The sequence below is a fragment of the Anabrus simplex genome, chromosome 2 (assembly GCF_040414725.1).
Source record: "Anabrus simplex isolate iqAnaSimp1 chromosome 2, ASM4041472v1, whole genome shotgun sequence".
NCBI classification, from domain to species: Eukaryota; Metazoa; Arthropoda; class Insecta; order Orthoptera; family Tettigoniidae; genus Anabrus; species Anabrus simplex.
This window is the reverse complement of record NC_090266.1, coordinates 979,107,641-979,134,286: the sequence shown is the minus strand read 5'-3', so window position 1 is coordinate 979,134,286 and position 26,646 is coordinate 979,107,641. Positions and strand designations below refer to the sequence as shown.

Genomic DNA, 26,646 nt, shown 5'->3' with positions numbered 1-26,646 from the left:
GTGCTTTGATGTGATCTGGTAAGTGTGCATAAACATTGTGTGTCTGTTAAAATGGGGCACGATCTTTCGGTCAAAAATATTTATTCTAAACAATGCGTAAGGTTGGAGTCAAACCACTGCATTACAGTTATTCAGACACCTTGTGTCACTGGTCCTTAACCGCAACATACAGATGCTCCCTAAAAATTTATTACTTAAGTATGACTGTTCGACATCGAAAGTTAATATCCGTTTTCAGTAATGCTTTACAGCGTTCAATTAAATTTTTACCATTACAAAGCACATGACATAGTTATTAATTCGACCGTACTTTCTCCATAAATTAGCAAAAACTCAACGTACTCATCATAGGAATACATCGTGAGGAAATGAATAAGTGCTGTGATGTGACCTCGTCGGTGTGGATTATTATTGGTGTGCATTGGACTCGGGGGGGGTTGTGGATTTGAATCCCATACTGGCCGTCCTAAAAACGGTTTTCCTTGGTTTCCCATTTTCACCAACAGGCAAATGCCGGAACGGTACCTTAGTGTAATACCAAGGCCGATTTCCTTCCCAATTCTCCCCCCACCCATCCTTAAGGGAAAGACGCCAAATCAGAGCACATCCTCACAGCAGGCAAATGCTGGGGCTGTACCTTAATTAAGGCCATGGCTGCTTCCTACCAATTCCCAGGCCTATCCTATCCCATCGTTGCCATAAGACCTATCTGTGTCGGTGCAACGTAAAGCACATAGCAAAAAAAGAGCACATCCGTTAAAAGCAATAGGAAGAAAATATTGATTATTATTGTATTCCCGTTTAAATGGAGCACCTCTGTCGTTCAAAAAATGTCTTATGGTGGATTCGAACCACTTCGCTGCCGATAAACACCTTGTACTCCAGAACCAATTCAGCCACGAAGTCAACATACATGATACTTGCTAGAGATTTAGTACTCGAGTATGGCCGTTTCACCTCGAAACTTAATATCCGTGTCAAAGTCTTCAATGATGTTTTACAGTGTTCAATTTACTTCTTCATATTTCAGGATACGTGGCATAACCTATTAATTTGATCTTATTATGAGTACCTGTTTTATTTCAAGGCACAATAAATCACACGTTTGCAGAATTCTCCTTAGTATTTTGCACGGAATTTTGCATAGTAGTTTTTCCTTTGTTAAGTCCATGGATCAATTTCCAGTGATGAGACACAGGTAGGGGACAGCCTTATCGACTATAAGGAGAAATTTCAAGTTATTTGGTGTTCATAAAACTAAATTATAGGGACCTTTAGGTCATACACGTTATTTGTGTTGCCTATCTCCGAAACCAAAAGGGGCTGGTGAACCACCTGGCATATACAAGTTGGTGAGGTGAGGGCGAAGGGAAGGTTATGACACAGCACACGCATGCGTGCAGAACATGCTGGAAGATCATGGAAGGAGTGGCAATGATGACATCATACGGCCGTAGGCGAAGCAAAATCAGCTGGCAGTAATACTGCACTCGCCGCAGAGTGCAGAGGCAAAGTCGGCAAAAGAAAGTGAGCAGTTTTTTACTGATAGAGGAGGAGGTGAGTTGCTGAAAATATTAGGAACTGATGCAGTCCTATGTAAAATATTTATGCATTTCTGGTGCTCATATGACTGATGTCATTTTTTTTTGACAAACTGATGCACGTGTATGGAGAGAGTGATAATACAGATGCTGGAACGAATGAAGTGCTTGAAAACGCACCTGCAATATCCAAATTGTGACAAGCAAGAAACGTTCCCTACAAGGCAGAGAAATTCATTTGAAATGATGAACAACTTATGACACCCACATTTTCAAATCAGGTACAGCCCTTCTAGAAGAAAGGTCGAGAAAGGGAAGGAAATAGAAACGGAAGGAGACGAGCAAGAGGATGAAGATCAAAACAAGATTCAAACCCATCAACAGGCTCACAGACCGTTTGTAACTTAAAGCAATTTGCCATTATATTTAACTCTCCCACTCTTCTTGAACTAATGTACTTGGCTCAGGACTGCATTCAGAAAGACACAATTAGAATTAAGAGGAAACAAGTTTCTTAGTTTGATCTGTGGAAGAAAGTTTAGTGTTGTGAAGTACTGTATAGAGTTTTATGATGGATGTAAGTTTAAGGAGCATATATCTAGTGTTCTGGAATAGTATAATATGAGGTTGTAATAGTGCCAACATGATATACTGTGTATCATTTTGTATGTAATAATAAAGTGGTTCATGTTTGTGGGTTACTGTAGTCACGTCCTAGTTCGTGAACCATGGGCAACGGCTGAGGGGCCTAGTAAGTGGTCCTGAGAGTCGGGATACCAGTTGCTATGGAATGGGAGTGGGCATCTCGGACATATTCTGAGTTCTGGCCCTCCTTGTGCTCAGGCGGCTAGGACTATACAATCCACCGGTGGTCCATAACCCGTTAGAGGAGAGATCCTCACATGGACTATGTGCAAGTAGGGCAGCATCCTGCTTCATGAATCGACCGAGCTCAGAACATTTTAAGCAAGCCTCGGACCTATGGGAGTATGGAGTCCCACTCCTATTTGACAGGCGAGGGACTCCTTGGAAACTACTTGGCGAACGAAATGGAATTCGATGGGGAGCTATCAATATTAATGGGGCTTATGGAAGAAAGAAAGTAGAACTGGCTGAGTCAGCAAAGAGGATGAATCTGGATGTGCTAGGAGTAAGTAATATTCGGGTAAGGGGAGATAACGAGGAAGAGATAGGAGATTATAAAGTGTACTTGACGGGTGTTAGAAAGGGAAGGGCAGAGTCTGGGGTAGGGCTCTTTATCAGGAATACCATTGCACGGAACATAGTTTCTGTTAGGCACGTAAATGAGCGAATGATGTGGGTAGATTTGTCAGTTGGAGGAATTAGGACTAGAATTGTGTCCGTGTATTCACTATGTGAGGGTGCAGATGAGAATGAAGTTGACAAGTTTTATGAAGCATTGAGTGACATCGTAGTCAGGGTAAACAGCAAGGATAGAATAGTGCTAATGGGCAATTTCAATGCGAGAGTTGGGAATAGAACTGAAGGATACGAAAGGGTGATTGGTAAATGTGGTGAAGATATGGAAGCTAATGGGAATGGGAAGCGTTTGCTGGACTTCTGTGCTAGTATGGGTTTAGCTGTTACGAATACATTCTTCAAGCATAAGGCTATTCACCGCTACACATGGGAGGCTAGGGGTACCAGATCCATAATAGACTATATCTTAACAGACTTCGAATTCAGGAAAGCTGTTAGGAATGTACGAGTTTTCCGGGGATTTTTCGATGATACAGACCACTATCTGATCTGTAGTTAACTAAGTATCTCTAGGCCTAGGGTAGAGAAAGTGAAATCTGTCTGCAAACGAATAAGGGTGGAAAATCTCCAGGACGAGGAAATTAGACTGAAGTACATGGATATGATTAGTGAGAAGTTTCGAACAGTAGACATTAAGCAGGTTCAGGATATAGAAAGTGAATGGGTGGCATACAGGGATGCTGTAGTAGAAACAGCCAGGGAATGCCTTGGAATAACTGTGTGTAAAGATGGGAAAAGGCGAACATCTTGGTGGAATGATGAAGTGAGAGCAGCTTGTAAACGTAAAAAGAAGGCTTATAAGAAATGGCTCCAAACAAGGGCCGAGGCAGATAGGGAGTGGTATGTAGAGGAAAGAAACAGAGCGAAACAAATAATTGTTGAATCCAAAAAGAAGTCATGGGAGGATTTTGGTAACAACCTGGAAAGGCTAGGTCAAGCAGCAGGGAAACCTTTCTGGACAGTAATAAAGAATCTTAGGAAGGGAGGGAAAAAGGAAATGAACAGTGTTTTGAGTAATTCAGGTGAACTCATAGATCCCAGGGAATCACTGAAAAGGTGGAGGGAATATTTTGAACATGTTCTCAATGTAAAAGGAAATCATCCTGGTGGTGGTGTGAACAGCGAAGCTCAAGGGGAGGAGGAAAATGATGTTGGTGAAATTATGCTTGAGGAAGTGGAAAGGATGGTAAATAAACTCCATTGTCATAAGGCAGCAGGAATAGATGAAATTAGACCTGAAATGGTGAAGTATAGTGGGAAGGCAGGGATGAAATGGCTTCATAGAGTAGTAAAATTAGCGTGGAGTGTTGGTAAGGTACCTTCAGATTGGGCGAAAGCAGTAATTGCCCCTATCTATAAGCAAGGGAACAGGAAGGATTGCAACAACTATCAAGGTATCTCACTGATTAGTATACCAGGCAAAGTATTCACCGGCATCTTGGAAGGGAGGGTGCGATCAGTCGTTGAAAGGAAGTTAGATGAAAACCAGTGTGGTTTCAGACCACAGAGAGGCTGTCAGGATCAGATTTTCAGTATGCGCCAAGTAATTGAAAAATGCTACGAGAGGAATAGGCAGTTGTGTTTATGTTTCGTAGATCTAGAGAAAGCATATGACAGGGTACCGAGGGAAAAGATGTTCGCCATACTGGGGGACTATGGAATTAAAGGCAGATTATTAAAAGCAGTCAAAGGCATTTATGTTGACAATTGGGCTTCAGTGAGAATTGATGGCAGAATGAGGTCTTGGTTCAGGGTACTTACAGGGGTTAGACAAGGCTGTAATCTTTCACCTTTGCTGTTTGTAGTTTACATGGATCATCTGCTGAAAGGTATAAAATGGCAGAGGGATTCATTTAGGTGGAAATGTAGTAAGCAATCTGGCCTATGCTGACGACTTGGTCTTAATGGCAGATTGTGCCGAAAGCCAACAGTCTAATATCATGGAACTTGAAAATAGGTGCAATGAGTATGGTATGAAAATTAGCCTCTCGAAGACTAAATTGATGTCAGTAGGTAAGAAATTCAACAGAATTGAATGTCAGATTGGTGATACAAAGCTAGAACAGGTCGATAATTTCAAGTATTTAGGTTGTGTGTTCTCCCAGGATGGTAATATAGTAAGTGAGATTGAATCAAGATGCCGTAAAGCTAATGCAGTGAGCTCGCAGCTGCGATCGACTGTATTCTGTAAGAAGGAAGTCAGCTCCCAGACGAAACTATCTTTACATAGGTCTGTTTTCAGACCAACGTTGCTTTACGGGAGTGAGAGCTGGGTGGACTCAGGATATCTTATTCATAAGTTAGAAGTAACAGACATGAAAGTAGCAAGAATGATTGCTGGTACAAACAGGTGGGAACAATGGCAGGAGGGTACTTGGAATGAGGAGATAAAGGCTAATTTAGGAATGAACTCGATGGATGAAGCTGTACGCATAAACCGGCTTCGGTGGTGGGGTCATGTGAGGCGAATGGAGGAGGATAGGTTACCTAGGAGAATAATGGACTCTGCTATGGAGGGTAAGAGAAGTAGAGGTAGACCAAGACGACGATGGTTAGACTCGGTTTCTAACGATTTAAAGATAAGAGGTATAGAACTAAATGAGGCCACAACACTAGTTGCAAATCGAGAATTGTTTCGACGTTTAGTAAATTCACAGAGGCTTGCAGACTGAACGCTGAAAGGGATAACAGTCTATAATGATAATGTATGTATGTATAATGTAATAAAGTGCAGTAATAATGAAATGGCATATGGCTTTTCGTGCCAGGAGTGTCCGAGGACAAGTCAAACTGCACTGCTCAAGACTTTCTTGCTATGATAACTGCAACGTTCTCCATAAAACAGGAAGCAGACTGCCACCACCTTCGTTGTCATCATCATTTGACACCCGTAGGCGACCTGAGCGTCATGATGAGGATGAAATGATGATGAAGACAACATACACCCAGTCCCCATGCCAGCGAAATGAACCAATTATGATTAAAATTCCCGACCCTGCCGGGAATCAAACCCGGGACCCCTGTGACCAAAGGCCAGCACGCTAACCATTTAGCCATGGAGCCGGACAGCGCAGTAATGATAATAAGTAACAAATCAGTGCACTACAGTACTACATATATCAATCTGGGTAGCCCTGCATCATGCGTAGGCAGGTACAGAGGTAAGCTCTAAATAGTATTTAAAATTACTCTTTACTGTTGCCGCAACAACACGATGTTTTATGTAATACAGAAACTTGCCTAATTCGCGGAGTACTTGATGGAATGTTCAAAATTAATGCACTAAGTGCATATGGACTAGCATTTGTTGATCGATATGGGATACGTTCCTTGAATGTAACGCTCGTATATGGACCAAATTTAGAATTCTACTATGTTTGTATGAATTGGGCTGGTAGTGTTAGCGATACTAGGGTTCTAAGGCTAAGAACTTTCCCTGGTGCAGTTGGGCTCGGACTCCATCTATCCTTTTAAAATCTTGGCTTATACTAACAGAAAACCAAAATATCAACAGAGATTTTTAAGAGCATATGAAAAAAAAAAAAAAGAACCAAGGAGAGTTATAATAGTTAACTCTTTAACTCAAGCACTTTAAGCAAAGAAACTTTCTTCTCTCACATTACTTTTACTTCTTTTACCTACTCTCCTATGAACAAAATCAGAACAATTCAATGAATGTGGCAAATACTTCACCGTAGTCAGCCGACTGACAGTCACTGTCCTGAAGAAGGGTGTCGTCCTTCGCAGTCTCAACTCTGAAGACTGTCACTTTTGAATTACCATGCATGTCAGAAACAATACAATACTGTGCACCACTCACTACCTAACCAGCAATCTGAAGCTGCTGTTTTAAGGTTAGTTTCATAACAGTACAGGTGTTCATGGCCTAATATTTCTTGGACGATGACTATTTGAATGCTCAAAGCGGAATCACAAGGGACCAAATTTATTTTCAAGGCTACATTGAGTTTTTAATAAGACAATAAATGCATTGGCTACAACCAATAACTCTGTATGAACTGTCCCTAAATGTCAAAATTGGTTAAATGCAGTAATGTGATGTTCTCAACGTATCACTATTCCATTAACCTGAGTTAGCCTATACACAGGTGGCCAGTGTAATACTGGGTTATTAGAACAGCAATCAGTGATTGATATTATCTGGAAGGCAGTGGTATTGGTGCAAAAGTTAGTTTTGATTGTTAATTTGACAACATGCTTACCGATACTTTATTGGAACCATAGAAATAAAATGTTATAAAGAGGAATGAGAATCTGTCAGATGGCTTTGGCCAAAACGTACAAAGTGAAATTCCAGGCAAGTGCACTGAATGTCCAGCATGTACACCAGTGGCAATGAAGATCATGAGCATCGTGAAAGGATGCCTGTCGGTACTGTGGCAAGTGCATATGCAATGGTTGGTTTCTTTACCATAACCAACAGTGATTAATTCTAGACTATTTTGGTAGGAAGCAGTGATTGTGTAGTTTTCCAATGGAATAAGTGTGTGATAATGTTGTAAATAGGCACAACAGCAGTATTTAAAATGTTCCATCCAGAGAAAGAAAATTTATTGCATTTTAGATGATTCGATAGTTATTCTGAGAAAGATAACCAGATTAAAAGAATATATTTTACACAATATTTTAACTACCTACTTGCACCCTTCTCCTAATCAGTGGATGATCATAATTACAACAGTTAATTTACACTGGAAGTAATTTGAAGTAATAGGATTAAGATCGAAATACTCCATAATTAATAATATGCATTTGTGTAACATTTCCCTCCTTTTCCTGAGCATTGCATTTTTACATATATAATTTGTTTCCCATGATTTACACTTCCCCACTTTGACATAATTTGATAGCCAGGAGATCCTAGGATAGACTGGCTGCCTATTGCTGTTGCTCGCTTAGCACCACCTGGGAGACACATGCAGGGCAATGAAGAGGTAAATCCTGCGGACGTGAGCAACGTTCATACCGTTTGGAAGGAAGGATTGATTTATAAATTACTCAGAGCAGAACGATTGCACAGCTTATCAACAACATGATCAGCAACAGGAAGGAGGTAAATCCTGCGGACGTGAGCAACGTTCATACCATTTGGAAGGAAGGATTGATTTATAAATTACTCAGAGCAGAACGATTGCACAGCTTATCAACAACATGATCAGCGACAGGAAATTCCAGGTCTGGTTAGGTGAAAAGAAAAACTCAGTGAGAAAACTGCACAATGGTTTGCCCCAAGGATCAGTTTTATTGCCACTACTGTTTAATCTGTACATCTCTGATCTTCCAGAAACAATATCCAGGAAGTTCTGCTATGCTGATGACTTGACCCTGGCCACACAACACAAGATCTTTGAGAAAACTGAAGACATTTTGACTCAGGACTTATCCACATTGGCAGAATATTTCAGGAAATGGAGACTCAGACCCAGTACAGCCAAAACAGAGGTTTCTTGCTTCCATTTGAGTAACCGGCTTGCTAACTTAAAACTAAATATTACCTTCTCCAATCGAGTACTTAATCACAATAGGTATCCAAAATATCTCGGTGTTACCTTGGACCGGACATTATCATTCAAACAACCTCTTTTGAACTTGTCGAAGAAATTGAAAACCCGAAACAATATTATTCAGAAGCTAACTGGTACCACTTGGGGATCTACTGCAAACATCCTATGCTCTTCAGCCTTAGCACTGGTTTTCTCTGCTGCTGACTACTGTGCTCCAGTGTGGATTAATAGTCCATATACAAAGTATATTAACCCACAATTGAATACCAGCATGCATCTTATATCTGGCACCATCAGATCAACTCCAATTCACTGGCTCCCTCTGTTGTCAGGAATAATGCCACCTGACTTATGAAGATCCAGAGCTCTTGTTCGAAAGTACAAGAAGATCTGCAAGAATCCTATGCTACCTGTTCTAAATGACATACCAGCTCTTAGTCTCAAAAGACTGAAATCACGACATCCACCCCGTTGTGATGCTGCTCTGAAGACATCCACCAACTTCAATGCTTTGGAGGAGTGGAAAGGCCGCTGGAATAACTCTCCCAACATGCCCCTGCATAACATATTCAGAGAGGAAAATATTGCAAATGGATCCCAACTACCACGTTCAACTTGGTCCAGACTGAACAGGATCAGGACAGGTCATGGAAGGTGCAGGGTTTCTCTCTACAAGTGGAACTTTGTACCATATCCAGAATGTGACTGTGGAGCCCCTCGCCAGACTATTCCCCACATTGCAAGCGAGTGTCAACTGCGGGCTTATCCAGGTAGTTTGGAAGACTTCCTATCTCCAACAGCGGAAGCACTACAGTGGACTGAAAAGTTGGACATTCAGATATAAGAGATAACACTAATGCCTGAAGTGAATCAATGTTTTTGTTATTGTGTATATATTGTATATTATGTATATAATTTCCTTGCCATACGCTAATAATAATAATACTTCCCCACTTTTATACCAGTATTCTTTGGGTCCCTTGAAAAGTGTAAAAGGGTAATACTGTACTTAGGTTTTAGGAATAGCTTTTTGTGTTCCAAAGAACTAAGTCCCTCAGGTGATGAACATTTTCAGTTCATTTTCACTGGTAGTATTTTTGTTATCCCTCTTAACTAGGTCTGCATTGCAAGAGATTGCTTTTTTTATGATACCAGCTTACCTGTAACTTTACATCTACGCTCATAACTGATGAAATTAAATTTATTGATATAAAATTAGTGACGTCGAAATCTTTCATATTTCAGGACATGAAAGCTCTACAGCAGGGACGTCCAAACTTATTTTTTACTAGGGGCCACTACAGTCCTCATGGATTGGTTAAATTTAATATTGTATTTTTTATATTCATTTTATATTGGATATGTATAATTACATAATTTATAAATTATGACCATAAACTAAACTGAATGGAACAAATGACGTCTATTTAATGTGACTCTTATTATATAAGGGTGAAAAAATCTGCCCTACTAATTGAATATCTAGGTAAGTATAGTTAATTTTTAGCTGTCATTGCAACACTTGGCACTGTTTCCCAAAGCCATAATTTTGTTTTGAAGGCCTTTATGTGGTCAAACATAGAAGCGGTCAAGTGATCTTAACATTGGAGGCGTAAATTTAGTTAATTCAAATGTAATGTAATATCAGCTAGGAAGGAAAAATCACACATCTGTGAGAGTTGTTAAATTTGATAATAGGATTTCTCTTTTCCTCCATAAATGTTCGTATTTTTCCTTTAATATCTAATAATTACTATAACATTTCACCTCGGCTGAGCCTTCGACTTCAGTATAAATCAAGACTCTTCATGAAATTCTGAAATTGTCTTTGTTGCAGACCTTGCAAATGAATAAAATTCACAACTTCAGTGACAACTTTGAAGATATTTTTGGAATTCAAGTGATTGGCACAGAGATTTTCTTTGTATAAGAAACATTAATATTGCATTACAGAATTATTTCCCACCTTAGCTGCTTCAACATGTATTAATTTAAACAAGCCTTCCTACCTTCTTAAGAATGCAAAGAGCCCTGTCAGTTGTTATGTCTGAACGTTTGGTTAATTTCAGTTCAAACTATTTCAAAATGTCAGCTACACACTTCACTAAATTAATAGCTTTTCTGGTGCCTTTAACAAGGAACAAGAACAGATAATTCATCGAAAATGTTGAAATATTTTTCAACTTCCCTTATGAACATTGCTAACTGGGTAGTACCACTACCAACGCAACTATCATTGAGTGTGAGCTCAAAAGCCTTCAAAATTGTTGGCTAATTTTTTTATATTTAAAATGGTCTATACACTAGTAGTTAACTCATCTATACAGTGAACTACAGTCTACCATGATAAGGTTCATTTAGAGAACTTTGATTTCTTGTCTGGGCATATTATTTCAGAAACAATTTCAAGGCATTATTTAACAAACTAGCCATCCGAGAATGGTTTTGATTTCTTTGCAATAATTTCTACTACTTCATAGCTCACTTTGATGAGCAATTCAGATTGAGTGGACAAATTCTTAAAACAGGATTACTGTCCCATAAGCAGTCATTTTGTCTTCATGAAATTGACCCTCAGTTTTATCATATGAAGGAGCATGTTTGGAGTTGTAATGTTGCTTAACATTGTATTCTTTAAAAACTGAAAGTGCTTTATTACATATCAAATATGCTGCTTTGTGAGTAACTATAAACAAATAATAAACTCTCAAAACATCTGGATGTCTTTTATAAGATGGGAAAGAGATGTATTGGAATGAATTTAATATTTACAAAAAAATATCAGTGCTGTAGTTTCATTTTTATTTTCATATAATTTGCTTTTTAAAAGTACATATAATTTATAAATTTGGGTAAGTTTGCATACAAAGTTGACAAGGGTCACATGCGGCCTATGCGTGTTGGACACACCTGTTCTGCTGCGTCGTTGCCAGCTTCTCAGTTAGTCATTTGTTGTTCAAATCCATGTCAGCACATGTGGTCTTTTCAGATTCATGACCTTTGTGGTTTGGGTACAACATAAAACTGTTGGTCCTAGATTGATTTTAATGCCAAGATTGGCAAGTTCTACCATCTTTCTTTCAAATGACCCATATAAATTTGATATCTCCCCCTTTTTTGTACAGGATGTGATAGCCAAGTAACATTGTCTTTTGCTTCTCATCAAGGCAGTCTTGTGTAATGCATGTGGGATATTTTTTTAATGGAAAGTCCCTTTGATGAAAATTCTGAGGAAAGCTGGCTATGATCATTATATCAACAGTCATGTAACACTACAAGCTTGATTTTTCTTTTCTTTTCTTAATTTTTACATAATAATGATGCACGGCTGCATATGAGAGTAGAATGTGTACTTTGAAATAATAATCTTCTTAATAATACTGTAATTCATTTTATTCTTATCTTTGTTTGCAGCTGAGTCGCTCATGGCTTGGTGATGAGAAGGTTGACAAATTTGTTGCACTGCACAATTGTACTTTGCAAATCTCTTTGAAATTTGTGCCAAGTGAAGTGACATTGAGAAGAGTTCCAACAGCGAAAACTTCTGGTCTCTTTGGAGCAAAAATCCAGCAAGTTTGCAAGTGAGTATCTACCTACAATTACCAATCCATTTCTCAAACACTTATTGAAAAATTGGGAAGAGAAGGGTTGTTGATTCTGAAGAGATGAAGGAATATTGAGGTCCAAATTTGTTGAAATATCGTAGGATCTAGGTAGGAGCCAGGCATCATGAGTTGATACCCCATCAGAGTTATTAGCTGCCTTGAGAGCAGTAGCCCCAGAAAAGCAATTCTATTCAGTATGTAGATACACAATGACCTTTTTTATCCGGATTGGACAGGACCAGATATGATTAACGGAAATGAGGATAATCCAGAAATAAACTAACAAATGAATTCAATCTACCGTACATAATCTGTACAAACCTTTATTTTGAATCAAACAAGAAAAAAAAAGCTCTATCTGGGCATTTCATCTCAATACTTTTCTCATTTTTCTGTACTGAACCGAGCTCGATAGCTGCAGTCGTTTAAGTGTGGTCAGTATCCAGTATTACAAGTTATAAATCTCATCGTTGGGTCTGTATTGAGCAACGTATATCTTTCTAAAAGAAGTTTTTTTGAGAGTCCACCTTTTCATTACATTGTGTTTTTTTAAATTCACGTACGTATTTTTACATTATTGTTGTGTCTTAAGCGGGACATGTTTTGCCTATTTGCCTATTTTGTGTATTACATATGCCTTCGCTGGTGAGATGTAGTGCATTATGTCTTCTGGTATGGGCTAGAATAAATGTGTTACTTTCGTTGACCTGTCTGTCTCATCCTTGCCTTTGACAATATGAAGGCGACTTACAACAACTTGCTTTATGTCGCACCGACAGATAGGTCTTACGGCAACGTTGGGACAGGAAAGGGCTAGGAGTAGAAAGGAAGCGGCTGTGGCGTTAAGGTACAGCCCCAGCATTTGCCTGGTGTGAAAATGGGAAACCATGGAAAACCATCTTCAGGGCTGCTGACAATGGAGCTCGAACCCACTGTCTCCTGAATACTGGATACTGGCCGCACTTAATCGACTGCAGCTATCGACCTCAGTATGAAGGTGACTGAGGTATGAGCAATGCTAGTAATACCATTCCTTATGCAGGCAGTCTTCGTTATGAATGTTGTGAAAATATCACTCATAGGTTCGGTTGGTGTATGTATTTCAGTGGGCTTGGCAGACTGATATGTAATAGCAACTTCTGGCTCAGTGAGGAAAGAAAAGGGAAACTACTGCACTCCTCCTTTCCCTAGTATGCCTCTTCAGTGATGCCTAAGCTATCTGCGACAGCTGTTGGCAGAACAGTGGAGGATCAAACCAGCCATTGGGCTGAATAACCAATATACATACATGTGTATGACATGTTCTGTAGAAACATCTGGCTGATGTGAATTGGTATGACTAGTGAATTGTGTTTACATGTGTAATATATAAAAAACATTTAGCTGGCATACAGTTGCTCTGTCTAAAAAGAGTGAGTTTACAATTATTATACATTTGATAAAAACATAATTGTTATTCTTTAAAAACTTGTGACGACATTGGTTGGTTTGGGTTATTTAGTCTGTAATATCCAATGTGCGTGATCTCACTGGAATCTTCATGATATTGAGTGTCACCTTGAAAATAAAATTTGGTGGCTTTTTCGTAAGATATTGTGTGATCCATTGTCTGAATGTTGCTTTATGGTGATCAAAATTATGTAATATCTCGCTGCCTGTCGCTGTGTGGGTTTGAAGAGGGGACTTCTCATGGTTGTTGTAACATTTATTGTGGTCTTGTTGCTTCTTTTAAGGGTTGGTATTGTTGCAGTCTGTAATGAAAAAATGTGTCTTAGTTGTGAAGTTTGAGTGAACTGAAGTATAAAATGAGGATATTAAGCGGGCTCTTACTCACCCCCTCGCCTCTCTTTGGCTGGCGTGCTCTTGTAACACCTTCTGTCCGACTGGTGATTGCTAATTCCGTTCATCTCGTGTTGTCTCTGTATGTGTTATGTGTAGGGGTATGGGTTGGGGAGGGGTGGTCGGATGAGGTATTGACTGTTCTCGGAGGAAGTTTTTTTCTGTGGGCGGAGCTTTTACGTATGGAAATTTATTGATGTTTTGAAACATGTTTTCTTATAATTTTAATATTTTAATCATTGTGGGATTTGATCGTATAAAGGATTTTTAGTCTCTGTAATGTCATTCAAATTGTGGTTTCGGTTGAAAAACTGGTGTATGAAAATGCTTATGTGTTCATATTCATTCATCAATTTGCCTTTTCTTATTTTCTTTAGGATAGTTAAATGTTCTATGGTCATGTGGGCATGTCCAGTTTCTTTCATATGTATGCTCATTGCCGAGAATTTATGATGTTTGTTTGCATTATAGTGTTCTAAGTATCTCATTGAGGAACTTCGTCCTGTTTGTCCTATGTATGAGACGGAACATTCGGTACAGGTATGAGATGGAACATTGGGTACAGGTTTGTAAACCGCAGATCTGGCCGTGCGCTTAGAGGCGCGCGGCTGTGAGCTTGCATCCGGGAGATAGTGGGTTCGAATCCCACTGTCGGCAGCCCTGAAGATGGTTTTCCGTGATTTCCCATTTTCACACCAGGCAAATGCTGGGGCTGTACCTTAATTAAGGCCACGGCCGTTTCCTTCCAACTCCTAGGCCTTTTCTATCCAATCGTCGCCATAAGACCTATACGTGTCGGTGCGGCGTAAAGCCCCTAGCAAAACAAAACAAAACCAGATCCCAAGTATTGGTCTTTGTTGGAGTTGAAACTATTGTGATTTAGGAACATGCTTTTGTTGATGTTTTGTGTTTTGAATGAAATTTTGAGGTCATGTTTCTTGAATGGGTTTGAAATTTGATATATGTTGGGATTACTGTAAGTGAATGTGGCAAATTAAGACTCTATTTTGTTTTCCCAAAATTAATCTTGAAATTAGTCTATTTCTAATTGTTCTTATTATTTGATTGACCATTAATATGTTAAACCCGTTGAACTTGGCTATGTTCCTTATATATTGTATTTCTGTGTTGAAGTCCTTAGGTGTAAGGGGTATTTTAAACATTCAGTATATTAAACTATAGTAGGCTGCCCGTTTTTGAATGTTGGGACGTGATGAGTTGTTCTTGGATGTGTTTAGTGAAAAGTTCGGCTTGCTATAAATGTGGTATTCGAAGCTTTTATCGGATCCATAGACTCGAACCTTGTATTTTTGTTTTGATTTTTGTGTGTTCTAAGTAGTCAACGCAAATGTCTTCTAAGATGCCTGACACTGGATCTCCCATTGATAAACCCTTCTGACGATATATTTTCTTATTGAAGGTGAAAAAATTGTTGTCGAGGACAAAATTTACTATGTTCATAAATTCATCGATTTCCATTACACTTAGATAGCCATGTTTAGTTAAATTGTCTTTAATGATGTTAACTGTTACTCTTGTTGGAATGTTCGAGTACAGTACGCGAAACTTTTAGTGATACCTGGTTTTACGGGGGTGAGGAACAAGGAGGGAGCTCTCCCAGTTCCGGTAATACTGCCAACTGAATGAAAATGAAATCTGAATTGAATCGATAGTATGATAGATCGATATGAATTTTCTAAACCTTTATCATCATAAGCCAACAACTGTGTCACACACATATTATATAACATAATATAACATTTCTCGATGTGAATCTTGTTCCTAGTATGAATTCTATATTTTGGCTTTGCTGTGTAAACAACAACAGTACTAGTACTGACGCAGGTGTGATAAACTGGTATAACTTGAAAACAGTATTCTCTCACCCCTGGGTAAATAATGCAAGTATCGAGCTCAGATTATTATTATTATTATTATTATTATTATTATTATTATTATTATTATTATTATTATTATTATTATTATTATTGTTGTTGTTGTGATGTACATCCACTTATTAGTATCATTATTAGTTTACGGTCACATTATTTGTGAGGTTGTCACGAAACATTTGTTGTATAAAGGTGTTTATATGAGTTTAGTTAATGTAAGAACCTGCATATAATTTATTATTACCTGTATATATGATGGTGAAACACACTGTAACATCCAGCATGACACTCGGTGACAAGAACTCTGTAGAATATTCTTTACATTTTTACCATGTTGTTAGGCACCCGAGAATTTATGAGAAGGAATTTTTGTAATGTATCTTTCCAGAAGCCTGGTGAGGCACATATATAAACAGGTTGTCTTGATGGGAGAGACGTGTTATTGTTTAGTAGGAGTTTCACTAGTGAAAACGTGTTGTGCTTAGGCTGACATGCCAATGTAGGCAGTCGGTAGTCAACTGTTTCACCTGTGTTTTTAGGTTACAACCTCTAGGTGCTGTGATAGGCAATTGTTAAAATGGCGGTCTGTTGATGTATGCGGAGTGAAATATTTTTTTTTTTTTTTTGTGACAGCATTGAATTAGGTTATGTGCACTTAATTTGTAAATAATTGTAAATAAATCCGTGTACACAAGTTGACAGCATTTTGTATGTGTCATTGTGGATACATCATTGGCAACCGTGGGACTAGACATAAGAATTTACGAGCGAATACGTGTGTAGCGCGAAATAGATCAGAATGCAGGTGATACTAGAAAATATGTCTGTGAAACAGGTCAAAGGCGAACTCACCAAGAGAAATCTCCCGACAAATGGGAAGAAGAAATCACTACAGATGTGATAACGGGAAGATCTCACTGTAAAAGGAGATGATCCGGTAAAGTTTTTCATCGAAATCGACAATGATCCGGAAACATAGGAAGATGAGATAAATATGACCAAATGTTTCCTCAGTTAAAGAACATGATACAGACACTCAATTCTTCCTTAACAGACAAAATTTCAAAAGTAAATGACAAAATTCCTCAAGCTAACTCAGTTTTAACCAGACAAATATCACAAGTGTACACGCAGGTTTCCAAAGTTGAACAGAGCCTACAATCGAAGATTTCAACCATAAATGACAAAATTTAATCACAAATAAGCGACATCACCAATCTATTAATGTTGCAGATATCGGACATCTGGGCAAAACTGGCATGTGTTGACCAGATCGATAGTAGAGAAAACCAGCTGGAAGGGGATATCTCGTACCTCAAGGAGGATGTGGAAATCCAGGTTTCTTACATAAAGCAACAGGTTGAGGGGAGGATTTCTACCTTTCAGGGAAATTTTGAAAGCCGTATCTCTGCCATCGAGGGAAATTTTGGGAGCCGTATTTCTGCTGTTGAAGGAAGGTTAGAAAACTGGTTTTCGACCATCAAGGGAGATACGCAGAATATAAGGGAAAACAGCCTTCACGCAGTAGAAGATATATTCATGCAAACAGGACATATCACCACACCTCTAACCCCCTCAAACCTAACCGGCAATACAGCACACCTGGACCCAAAGGTGATTATAGAGAGCCTTCCAGAATTCCATGGGCGGCTAGAAGAGAACCCGACTGGCTTCATCGAGGGATCGTTCAGTCTGTTACGAAGGACTGCTCTACCAGAGGACATCCTCGTGCAACTCATCACACCGTAATTAAAGGGGCAAGCTGCTAATTGGTGGAATAACTTGAATGGTCTAAATTAAACTGGACGGACTTCAAGAGGGAATTCCTCACTAGGTTTAATTCTGAAGGGGTGAAGAACTCTGTGAAAATGAAGCTACTGGCTTGAGGCACAACCCACTGACATGAGAGCTAGCGCCTTCGTCCTACAGAAGTACCAACTCTTCAAGCATCTGCACCCGGATGGAAGCGAAAATGAGATCTTACCAGACATCACAGAGCTATTCCACGATAAGATTTGACCCCTAGTGAAAGTATCACAACCGAGATCCTTTGATGATCTACGCAGAATCATCGCCCAGCTATTGGAGGCACACAAGAGAAAAGCTACGGAAGAGACCAGCGCAGTTAGGAGGTGCTACCATTGTAGAAGAGCGGGACACCTGAAGAACAAGTGCCCAGCCTTGACGTCGGAAAACTAGGTCCAGCCCATTCTGGATTGAGGGGTCATGGGACCGGGAATAGGAATACGCCTCAAGACACTACAGACAAGCAACCTTTGTTGAGGAATTGGTCAGATTGTGAGTAGAACAGGCCAACCCCAACCTGCTATCATCTTAAGGATAGGCAACGAGAATTTTTCAGCCATACTTGACAGCCAAGCAAGCCATTCATTCGTCAACGGGACTGTCGCCAGATTACTACCACCTATGAAGTCTCACCATCTCGGAAGGGTAGTGGGAGCAGTGGATGGGGTAACCTATTCTATTCAAGGACAGACTAACCTAACTGCTAAATGCATGAACTTGCCTATTGTAATTGATGTTGCAGTGATTCAGAACCTGATACCTGACATCATATTAGGTCATGACTTTCTGGTGGAATACAAGGTGATCCTAGACTATGCAACTCATGAAGTCTTTTTGGGAAAAGACGGACGTCCGAGGGTCGCTTGGCACGATGGAAATCTCCGGACTAGCAAGGTGGCGGAAGTTGAAGTAGACCTAGGTAATATCCAGTTAACGCATCTTCGACCAATTGAAGAAGAGGAACTGAGACACACCTTAAAGGACTTTCCAGAAGTCATCACCAATAAAATAGGACGGACTACCACTGTAACGCACACCATTGAATGCAGCGCTTCGTTACCCATCAAGCAACTTCCATATCCAATCAACCCGGATAAGAGCAACTTCATCATCCGGAAGATTCAAGAGATGGAAGGGCAAGGTCTCATCCAACCCTCTACATCCTGTTGGGCTTCACCTATCGTCCTACCAAAGAAGAAGAATGGGGAGTATTGACTGTGTGGACTCCCGCACATTGAACGAGAAGACCGTTAGTGATGCCTACCCCATGCCTGACCTGAAAGACTCGTTGAAACAAGTAAGTGGGTCTAGGGTTTTCAGCACGCCATATCTCAACTCCGGATACTGGCAAGTGGTCGAGGAAAATTCTAGACCACTGACCACCTTCATGACACCGAGAGGATTGTACCAGTTTGCAGTAATGCCTTTTGGATTGAAGAACGCTCCTGCCACCTTCATGCGACTGATGGATAAGGTATTATCAGGATATGTTGAAGATTTTTGCCAAACGTATCTCGATGACATTTTAAAATGCAGCAAGAATTTTCAAGAACACCTTGTACATCTGAGGAAAACACTGGAACGACTGAAAATTCATGGACTGACTTTCCAACTGGAGAAGTGCTACTTCGCCCAGTCCCGTGTAGAATATCTTGGCCATGTCCTAACATCTGAAGGCTTAGAAAGGCAACCAGAGAAGAATCGACGTATTGAAGAAGCTGAACGCCCGCAGACCAAGCGACAAGGACGTCAGTTCCTTGGCTTGTGTGGATGGTATAGCAGCTTTGTGCCACACTTTGAAGAGAAGGCAATACCACTCACCAATCTACTCCATAACAGCCGCCCGTTCCGATGGACCAGCAAGGAAGAAGCAGTGTTCCAAGACATTAAGGCTGCGATATGCAATGCTTTCCATCTAGCCCATCCCGGCCCTCAATGGAAGATGTGGCTGCAGACGGATGCCAGCGACTCCCGGCTTCGGAGCAGTGTTATTCCAGGAGAGGATTGATGGCGGAAGGGACACAATCGAGTATACCAGCAGGAAGTTATTTCCCACCGAACAACGCTACTGCACTGCCTAGAAGGAAGCCTTAGCCGTGGTGTGGGCCATGGGCAAATTAGAGGCTACTTGGGAAGGAAGTTCCATCTCTACACCGACAACGCCACTCTCAAATGGTTGAACTCTGTGTCTGGCTCAAAATCTAAATTGATGCGATGGGCTCTGTTAATAGCAGAATTTGATTTTGATGTGTGTCACGTCCCAGGACCGACGAACTTAGGAACAGACAGCTTATCTAGGCACCCGGCGATGGAACCTGAAGCTAGGAGCACCCTTGTCAAGAGGGAGTTCCCACGAAAACACCAGAGTGAGCCTAAGGAACATGCCCTTTTGACCATCAAGAAGGAGCTTGATCTGGGAGTAATCAAACAGTGGCAGGAACAAGACAAGCTCCGTAGGACCGTGACGCAGTGGATTAGGAGACAAAACACCGATAGTCAACTCGTCCTGAGGGAATTCAAATGTGCTACAAGAACTTCCGAGTTGACGGCGGACTCTTAATGTACAGGTAGCACCTCTCCGACACCGCCTGCAATAATGGCCATTTATGTCATTTTTTATCCATATTTTGTTTATTTTGTTCTAGATGTTACTTTAGTTTGGTGATGAATTAAATTTCCTTCGGGTGGATTTTATTAAGTTGGGAACTAAATTGTGATTAAGGCATTCCATTATGAAGCCTACGTCCTTTATTATTTTTCCTATTTTGATCATAAGATGTAGGAACTTGTTGGGAATTTTATTAGCCTGGGTGGCTGTAATATTAAATGTTATAAATCTCATCGTTTTGTCCGTATTGAGCAGCAGATACCTTTCTAAAAGAATTTCATTTTGAGAGTCCCACCTTTTCAATACATTGGGCCGATTTCAGAAACAATGATTAGTTTTAAGCCTTAGACAACGTCTACCTAAACAACGTCTAAATCGAGCACGATCTTCCACTGCATAAACAATGTTCAGTTGGTGTTTAACTAGACATCGCTTAAAGTTTCAATATTGGTTTGAAAATGTTTGAAAATGGAGATAGAAGTATCTTTCATGCAACTCCTTGCTTGTCGCAACCAATGAAATTCGTCTGTGCATGCGCCGAACGCCAGTCAGCTGTTTGTCTTCTTACACATTACTCAAATATGGCTAAGCATGATCATTACTTGTCCACAGATAAGAGTATCGCTTTCAGTGGAAATTAAATCTCATAATATTATGACACTAAAGCGACACGCCACCGTACAGCGAAGTGTAGCTTTGATTATAGCGTTGTACAGTGTGTGTAATCTACTCATAAATACGGTAGATTCGACGAAGGGTGGATGAAGCCATAGTAAGTGTAACCGAGTGTGTTGTACGGGCCATATAGATGTAGCTTGCATTCTGGAATCGTAGGTTCGAAACGCATCATCGGCAGCCCTGAAGATTGTTTTCCGTAGTGTCCCTATTTTTACACCAGGCACATACTAGGGCTGTTATTATGGCCACGACTCTTCTTCCCCAGTCCTCTTTAAACAGTATTCACCACCATTACCACCACTTGCCTTTTCCTATCTGATAGTTGCCAAAAACTTGAACGATTTTATATATAAAACCCCATACAACCTACTTTTTAGTTTTCACTATTATGTGTGTTCACTTGGCAGTAAAAAGATAAGTGAATCCCTCTCGGTTGATGTATTTGACAGCCCTCTGACGATCGGGACACATAATTCTGATATGTATGTAGTCGAAGTGACCTATAATTCCATGGAAATTACCCCATGTATATAATAAAATATATTGGTTGCCGAGAATTGTATTCAAGTTGACAGTTACTGGACTATCCCTTTGTCATTCTCAAGAAACAAGTCTCGAAAAGCGAAACCTTATTTAAGATCTATCTCCCCATACATATCAAACAAATTTCTGCGATTTAGCAGCGGGCGACCCACAGAGTGGTCCTCGGACTAACCTTTCTTCCTGGAATCGTCTCAACATGATAATACAAATCACATGTTTCATGATACATAATCTCTGATTGTGATTCACTCCTCTCATTTGAGGTTAAACAGTGTCTAAGTGATAAATAACATCTCTGCAATGCGGAAGCCATACTTAGGCATTGTTTAACTGTAGACATCGTCTAAATACCATTTATTCAATTTGCCCTTTATGTTTATTTATTGATTTACATGCATATTTTTGCACTAATGTTGTGTCTTAAGCGGGAGATCCAGCGTCAGGCATCTTAGCAGACATCGACCTTAACAACTTAGAACACATAAAAATCAAAACAAAAATACAAGGTTTAAGTCAATGGATACGCTATGTTGATGACATGTTCATCATCATAGACCAATGTTTCAAGAACAGTGAAAATATTTTGCAATACCTCAGCTCATTACCTCAAAACATAAAATTCACAGCAGAAGATGAAATCAATAAGTCCATAAATTTTTTAGACATTACCATCACACAAAAAGATTAACCCCTTCGGTGGTGGGTTTTGGGAGACCTCCTGTGCCAGAAAAGTGAGGTTTTTCGAAGGAAATTATTTATTTTTAGGAAGCAAGGAATGAGTAACAATTATTAAGGGAACACATTCATATATTATTCAAGGTTAATAAAATCTTACTTTACACTCTATTAACACTTTTTTACAGTAGGCCTGTGATATAGTTTCATAAAAATCATAAAACACTGGTGTTTTGAGTAGGAGCTATACTGTCCTGTGAGCAATACATTCTTATTTCATGCTTTTGTATTATTCCCATCAGCAACACTAACGCAATCAGTTGCCAAATTTTGTAAGAGTTTATTTTTTCCAAAACTGTGCCCTTCCATGCGGAGATTTATTTACAAGTTTTTCAATGCAATTTTAGAATAGGGCCAACAAATTTTTTCGGGCACTGTCAAATTTACAATTTCATCTGTTACAATCAGTTCAAAACAGTCAATCGTACTCACCTCTGATAATCCTCACACCAGGATTTGCCGTAAATGGAATAATATTAGGTCGCGCACTATCCCCAGGCTTACACATTTTCCAAACGAATGTATATTCAACATCTACCATCACCTTAGCTTCTGACGTAATACCTTCTTCACTTTCACTACAATTACTGAGGTCATCATCTGAAGAATCAATAGTACCATTATAGCTACTATCAGAAATACTAATGTCACTTAGAGATTCATCTTTGATGTAGTTCCTTATTTTGTCTTCAGCCAAACTTCTCTTCCGTTTCGCGCTCGCCATTTCTGTTTACCTCGTCAGCAGGCCAGAGGTTGTATATGTAAAGTAGAAAAGATAAGGCATATTTTAGGCCAGACGCTTCGTGAATACAGCTGGAAATCCTCCCGCCATTTGTTGGGAATGCTTGAAAACATTTTCCAAAGCGATTAGAGCACCCGAGAAATTATTGGGCGATCGCGAAATGAACACTGCAGCTAAACGAGAATTTCTCGGGCGGTGACGTTATGGGCAGGCGTGCGCCACCCGAGAATTTCTCGGGCGTGCCACTGAAGGGGTTAAAGCTTTAAATACAACATTTATAGGAAGCCAACCTTTTCACTAAACACATTTTAACACAGAATGACAATATACAAGGAACGTAGCCAAGATCAACGGGTTTAACATAGAAATGGTCAATCAAATAATAAGAAAAATTAGAAATAGACAAATTTCAAAATTAATTCTGGGAAAACAAAAAAGTCTAAATTTGCCACATTCACTTACAGTAATCCCAACATATATCAAATTTCGAACCCATTCAAGAATTCAAAATTTTGTTCAAAACACAAAACACCAACCAAAGCTTGTTCCTAAATAACAATAGTGTCGGCTCCAACAAAGGACTCTACCCAATGTTTCATCTCGTAGTTAGGAAAAACAGGACGAAGTTTCTCAACGAGATACTTAGAACACTATAAGGTACACCGGGGTAAGTGGAACCGCATATTTATATAGTTGACATTCTATTTGCAAGTGTATATTGATTTGCCATTCAATTTTATTAACATTCTATATACTGGTTTTATATACTGGTTCAGAAAAAGATGTTCTAAGTTCAGATGAATTAAAATGCAGACATATTTTAATGGATTCCATTCTGGAACGCAGAACATAAATCTTGGTCGGCGTTTACACTTGCCCCGGTGATTGGGGAAAGTGGAACCCAAGGCCTGTTAACCCTCTACTGCCCAAATTATTTTGTTGTGTTTTAAAAAAATTTCTCTACCCTATACTAAGTAAATATGTTGTAAACTATACATAAATGCAGTTTTTATTGAATTTTCATTTTTGATTTTCAAAAATTAGGTTTGTGACTTCCAGGTCACACTGGGCAGTAATGTTCTGATATGTGAAAATTGACTAATTTATAAAATAACAGTCTCATAAAATATTCAAGATGCTTACCTTTGGTTTCTATATTTTTTATGCATATAATTTGTTAGTAATAACACAAAACATAATTGTAAAACTAGCTATCCGCCATGTGTCTGGGAAATGCTCCCAACCATACATTTGGCGCTTCCTGGTGGCTTGTGCATATAACTATTAAACTATAAACAGTTGAAAATCACACAGCCATACTGTAACTTGAAAGTTACACTGGGAAGTAGTGGCTCAATTGCATTCTAACAGTAGAAAATGTGTACAGAATGATGTGTGACTTCAAAGTCACATTGGGCAGTAGAGGGTTAATGTATCATATATCACAGAAATATCATTGGGGTAAGTGGAAATCATTCAATGTGACATATAATACTAATAGAAATGTAATTTCTCCTTAATTTTCATACATTTCATATATTTAACCAACATTATAAGAATCAAATGAGATATCAAATTTGAATGTGCCTCGTTTCTCAAATGCTGGTGGTGGTGGATATTGAAAAATTCCCTCAGGTTGAATTATATTCTTGTCCTCATTGTTGGGCCAATGAAATGTTGATGCTGAGCAAATTCTTCAAGCAAATATCACTTCCAGACATGGCTCGTTTTTCGTCAGCTGCCCAACATATATTTTGATTTTTTTCTTATGACAAAATTCTGTAAGATTCCAATCACCCACCTGCACTGTTGATATATCTCTCTGCATTGTATTTGTGAAGTTATGTTCTTTATCCACTTCTTTGATCTCGTGTTCCAGTTCAAAATCTTCCAAGTCATTTGTGCATTCTTCAGCATTATATTCATCACTATTTTCCTCATGATTCACTGTTGCCTTTTTGGGTTTTTTTTCACTTGCTTTTCAGATTTTATCCTTTCACTTTCTTTCAGCTTTAGAAATGCCCCCTCTGAGGTAATAACTTCTGCCCCTCCACAGATTCTTTTTCTTCCATGAGTGACTCTTGCTGCTTGTTTTACTTGCTCTAGAAGCAACTCTTCAAACGAGACCCTTTGTGTGCTTGATGTTGATACTAGGGTAGCAATATCATTTGAATCAGATGTTGATGGCGGAGCTGGGGGAGTTTTTTCATTAGATACTGTTAATGGCAGAGCTTGGGGAATTTCTTCACATGACACATTTGATGGCAAAGATGGAAGAGCTTCTTCAAAGGTCATTGTTGATGACTGATGAGTTACATTGCTTTGACCTTGTTGCAAACCTATGATGGAGGTTGAGTTTTACGAACATATGTACACACCATTTCTGAAACAAATGGAACTAGTGGTTTCATTACTAACTTGATGGGGGAAGTGGAACCTAATGGGTTGCACTTACCCCAGTGACAATTTAATCTGGGGCAAGAGGAGCCTATATTGATTTCACTCATAGTAACCAAATTTCATATACAACACTATTACAGCATGTTAAGATATTATTTAACTCATACTTACTGTTTTAACCATAACCAAATCTCTACATTTCTTGCCGTAGCAATCGTAAAACCATATGTCGCACTAGCTCACACTAGGAGTGTAAATGATGCACATCCGAAGTGCAGTGTATTACAGCTTTTCTGCCAAGAGTTTTGGGTATGTACTGATTCCTGCATGTTATTAAAAGTATCAAGATGAAATTCTCGCAAGTAGCGCCACTTCATATATATTTTTCATGCGACTATAGCCATGGGTTACACTTACCCCGGTGTACCTTAATGCAAACAAATATCATAAATTCTCGGCAATAGCGTACATATGAAAGAAACTGGACATGCCTACACGACCATAGAACAAGATTTAACTATCCCAAAGAGAATAAGAAAAGGCAAATTGATGAACAAATATGAAAACATCTCTACATTTTCATACACCAGTTTTTCAACAGAAACCACAAACTGAATGACATTAGAGCGACTAAAAATCCTTTACACGATCAAATCGCATGGTTATTAAAAATATTAAAATTAAAAGAAAATGTTCCAAAACATCAATGAATTTCCATACGTAAAAGCTCCGCCCGCAGAAAAAAAACCTTCGAGAACAGCCAATACCTCATCCGCCCAACCCTCCCCATCACATACCCCTCCGCATAACACACACAGATACAGCACGAGGCGCACGGAATTAGCAGTCGCCTGTCGGACAGAAGGTGTCACGAGCAAGCCAGCCACAATAGAGGTGAGGGGGTAAGTAAGAGCCTGCATAACATCCCCATTTTATACTTCATTTCACACAAACTTCACAGCTAAGGCACATTTTTTATCGTTACAGACTATCAATCCAACAATGTCAACCCTGGAAAGAAGCAACAAGACCACAATAAATGTCACAACCACCTTTAGAAGTCCCCTCTTCAAACCCACACAGTGACAGGCAGCAAGATTTTACATAATTTTAATCACCATAAAGCAACATTCAGACAACGGATCACACAATATCTTGGAAAATGCCACCAAATTTTATTCCCAGAGTGACACTCAAGTCCTTGAAGATTCCATTGAGAGCACGCACATTGGATATTACAGACTAAGTAACCCAAACCAACCAATGTCATCACAAGTTTTTAAAGCATAACAATCATGTTTTTATCAAATGTATAATAATTGTAAACTCACCCGTTTTTAGACAGAGTAATTGTATGCCAGCTAAATGTTTTTATGTACCATACTTTCTGGCATAATTAAGACACTTTTTTGACAAAAAAATACAGGCAGAAACTTAGGATACGGAAATTA

The 26,646-nt window shown here is 39.3% G+C and overlaps 1 protein-coding gene across 1 annotated transcript in view; it reads left to right on the top strand.

The window, feature by feature from the left end:
* RhoGAP1A (Rho GTPase activating protein at 1A) overlaps window positions 1-26,646 on the top strand; it is a 594,034-nt gene that overhangs the window by 447,974 nt on the left and 119,414 nt on the right. The window contains exon 13 of the mRNA XM_067141809.2: window positions 11,762-11,928. Coding sequence (XP_066997910.2) covers window positions 11,762-11,928 — 167 coding nt within the window. The remainder of the gene's footprint in view (window positions 1-11,761; window positions 11,929-26,646) is intronic.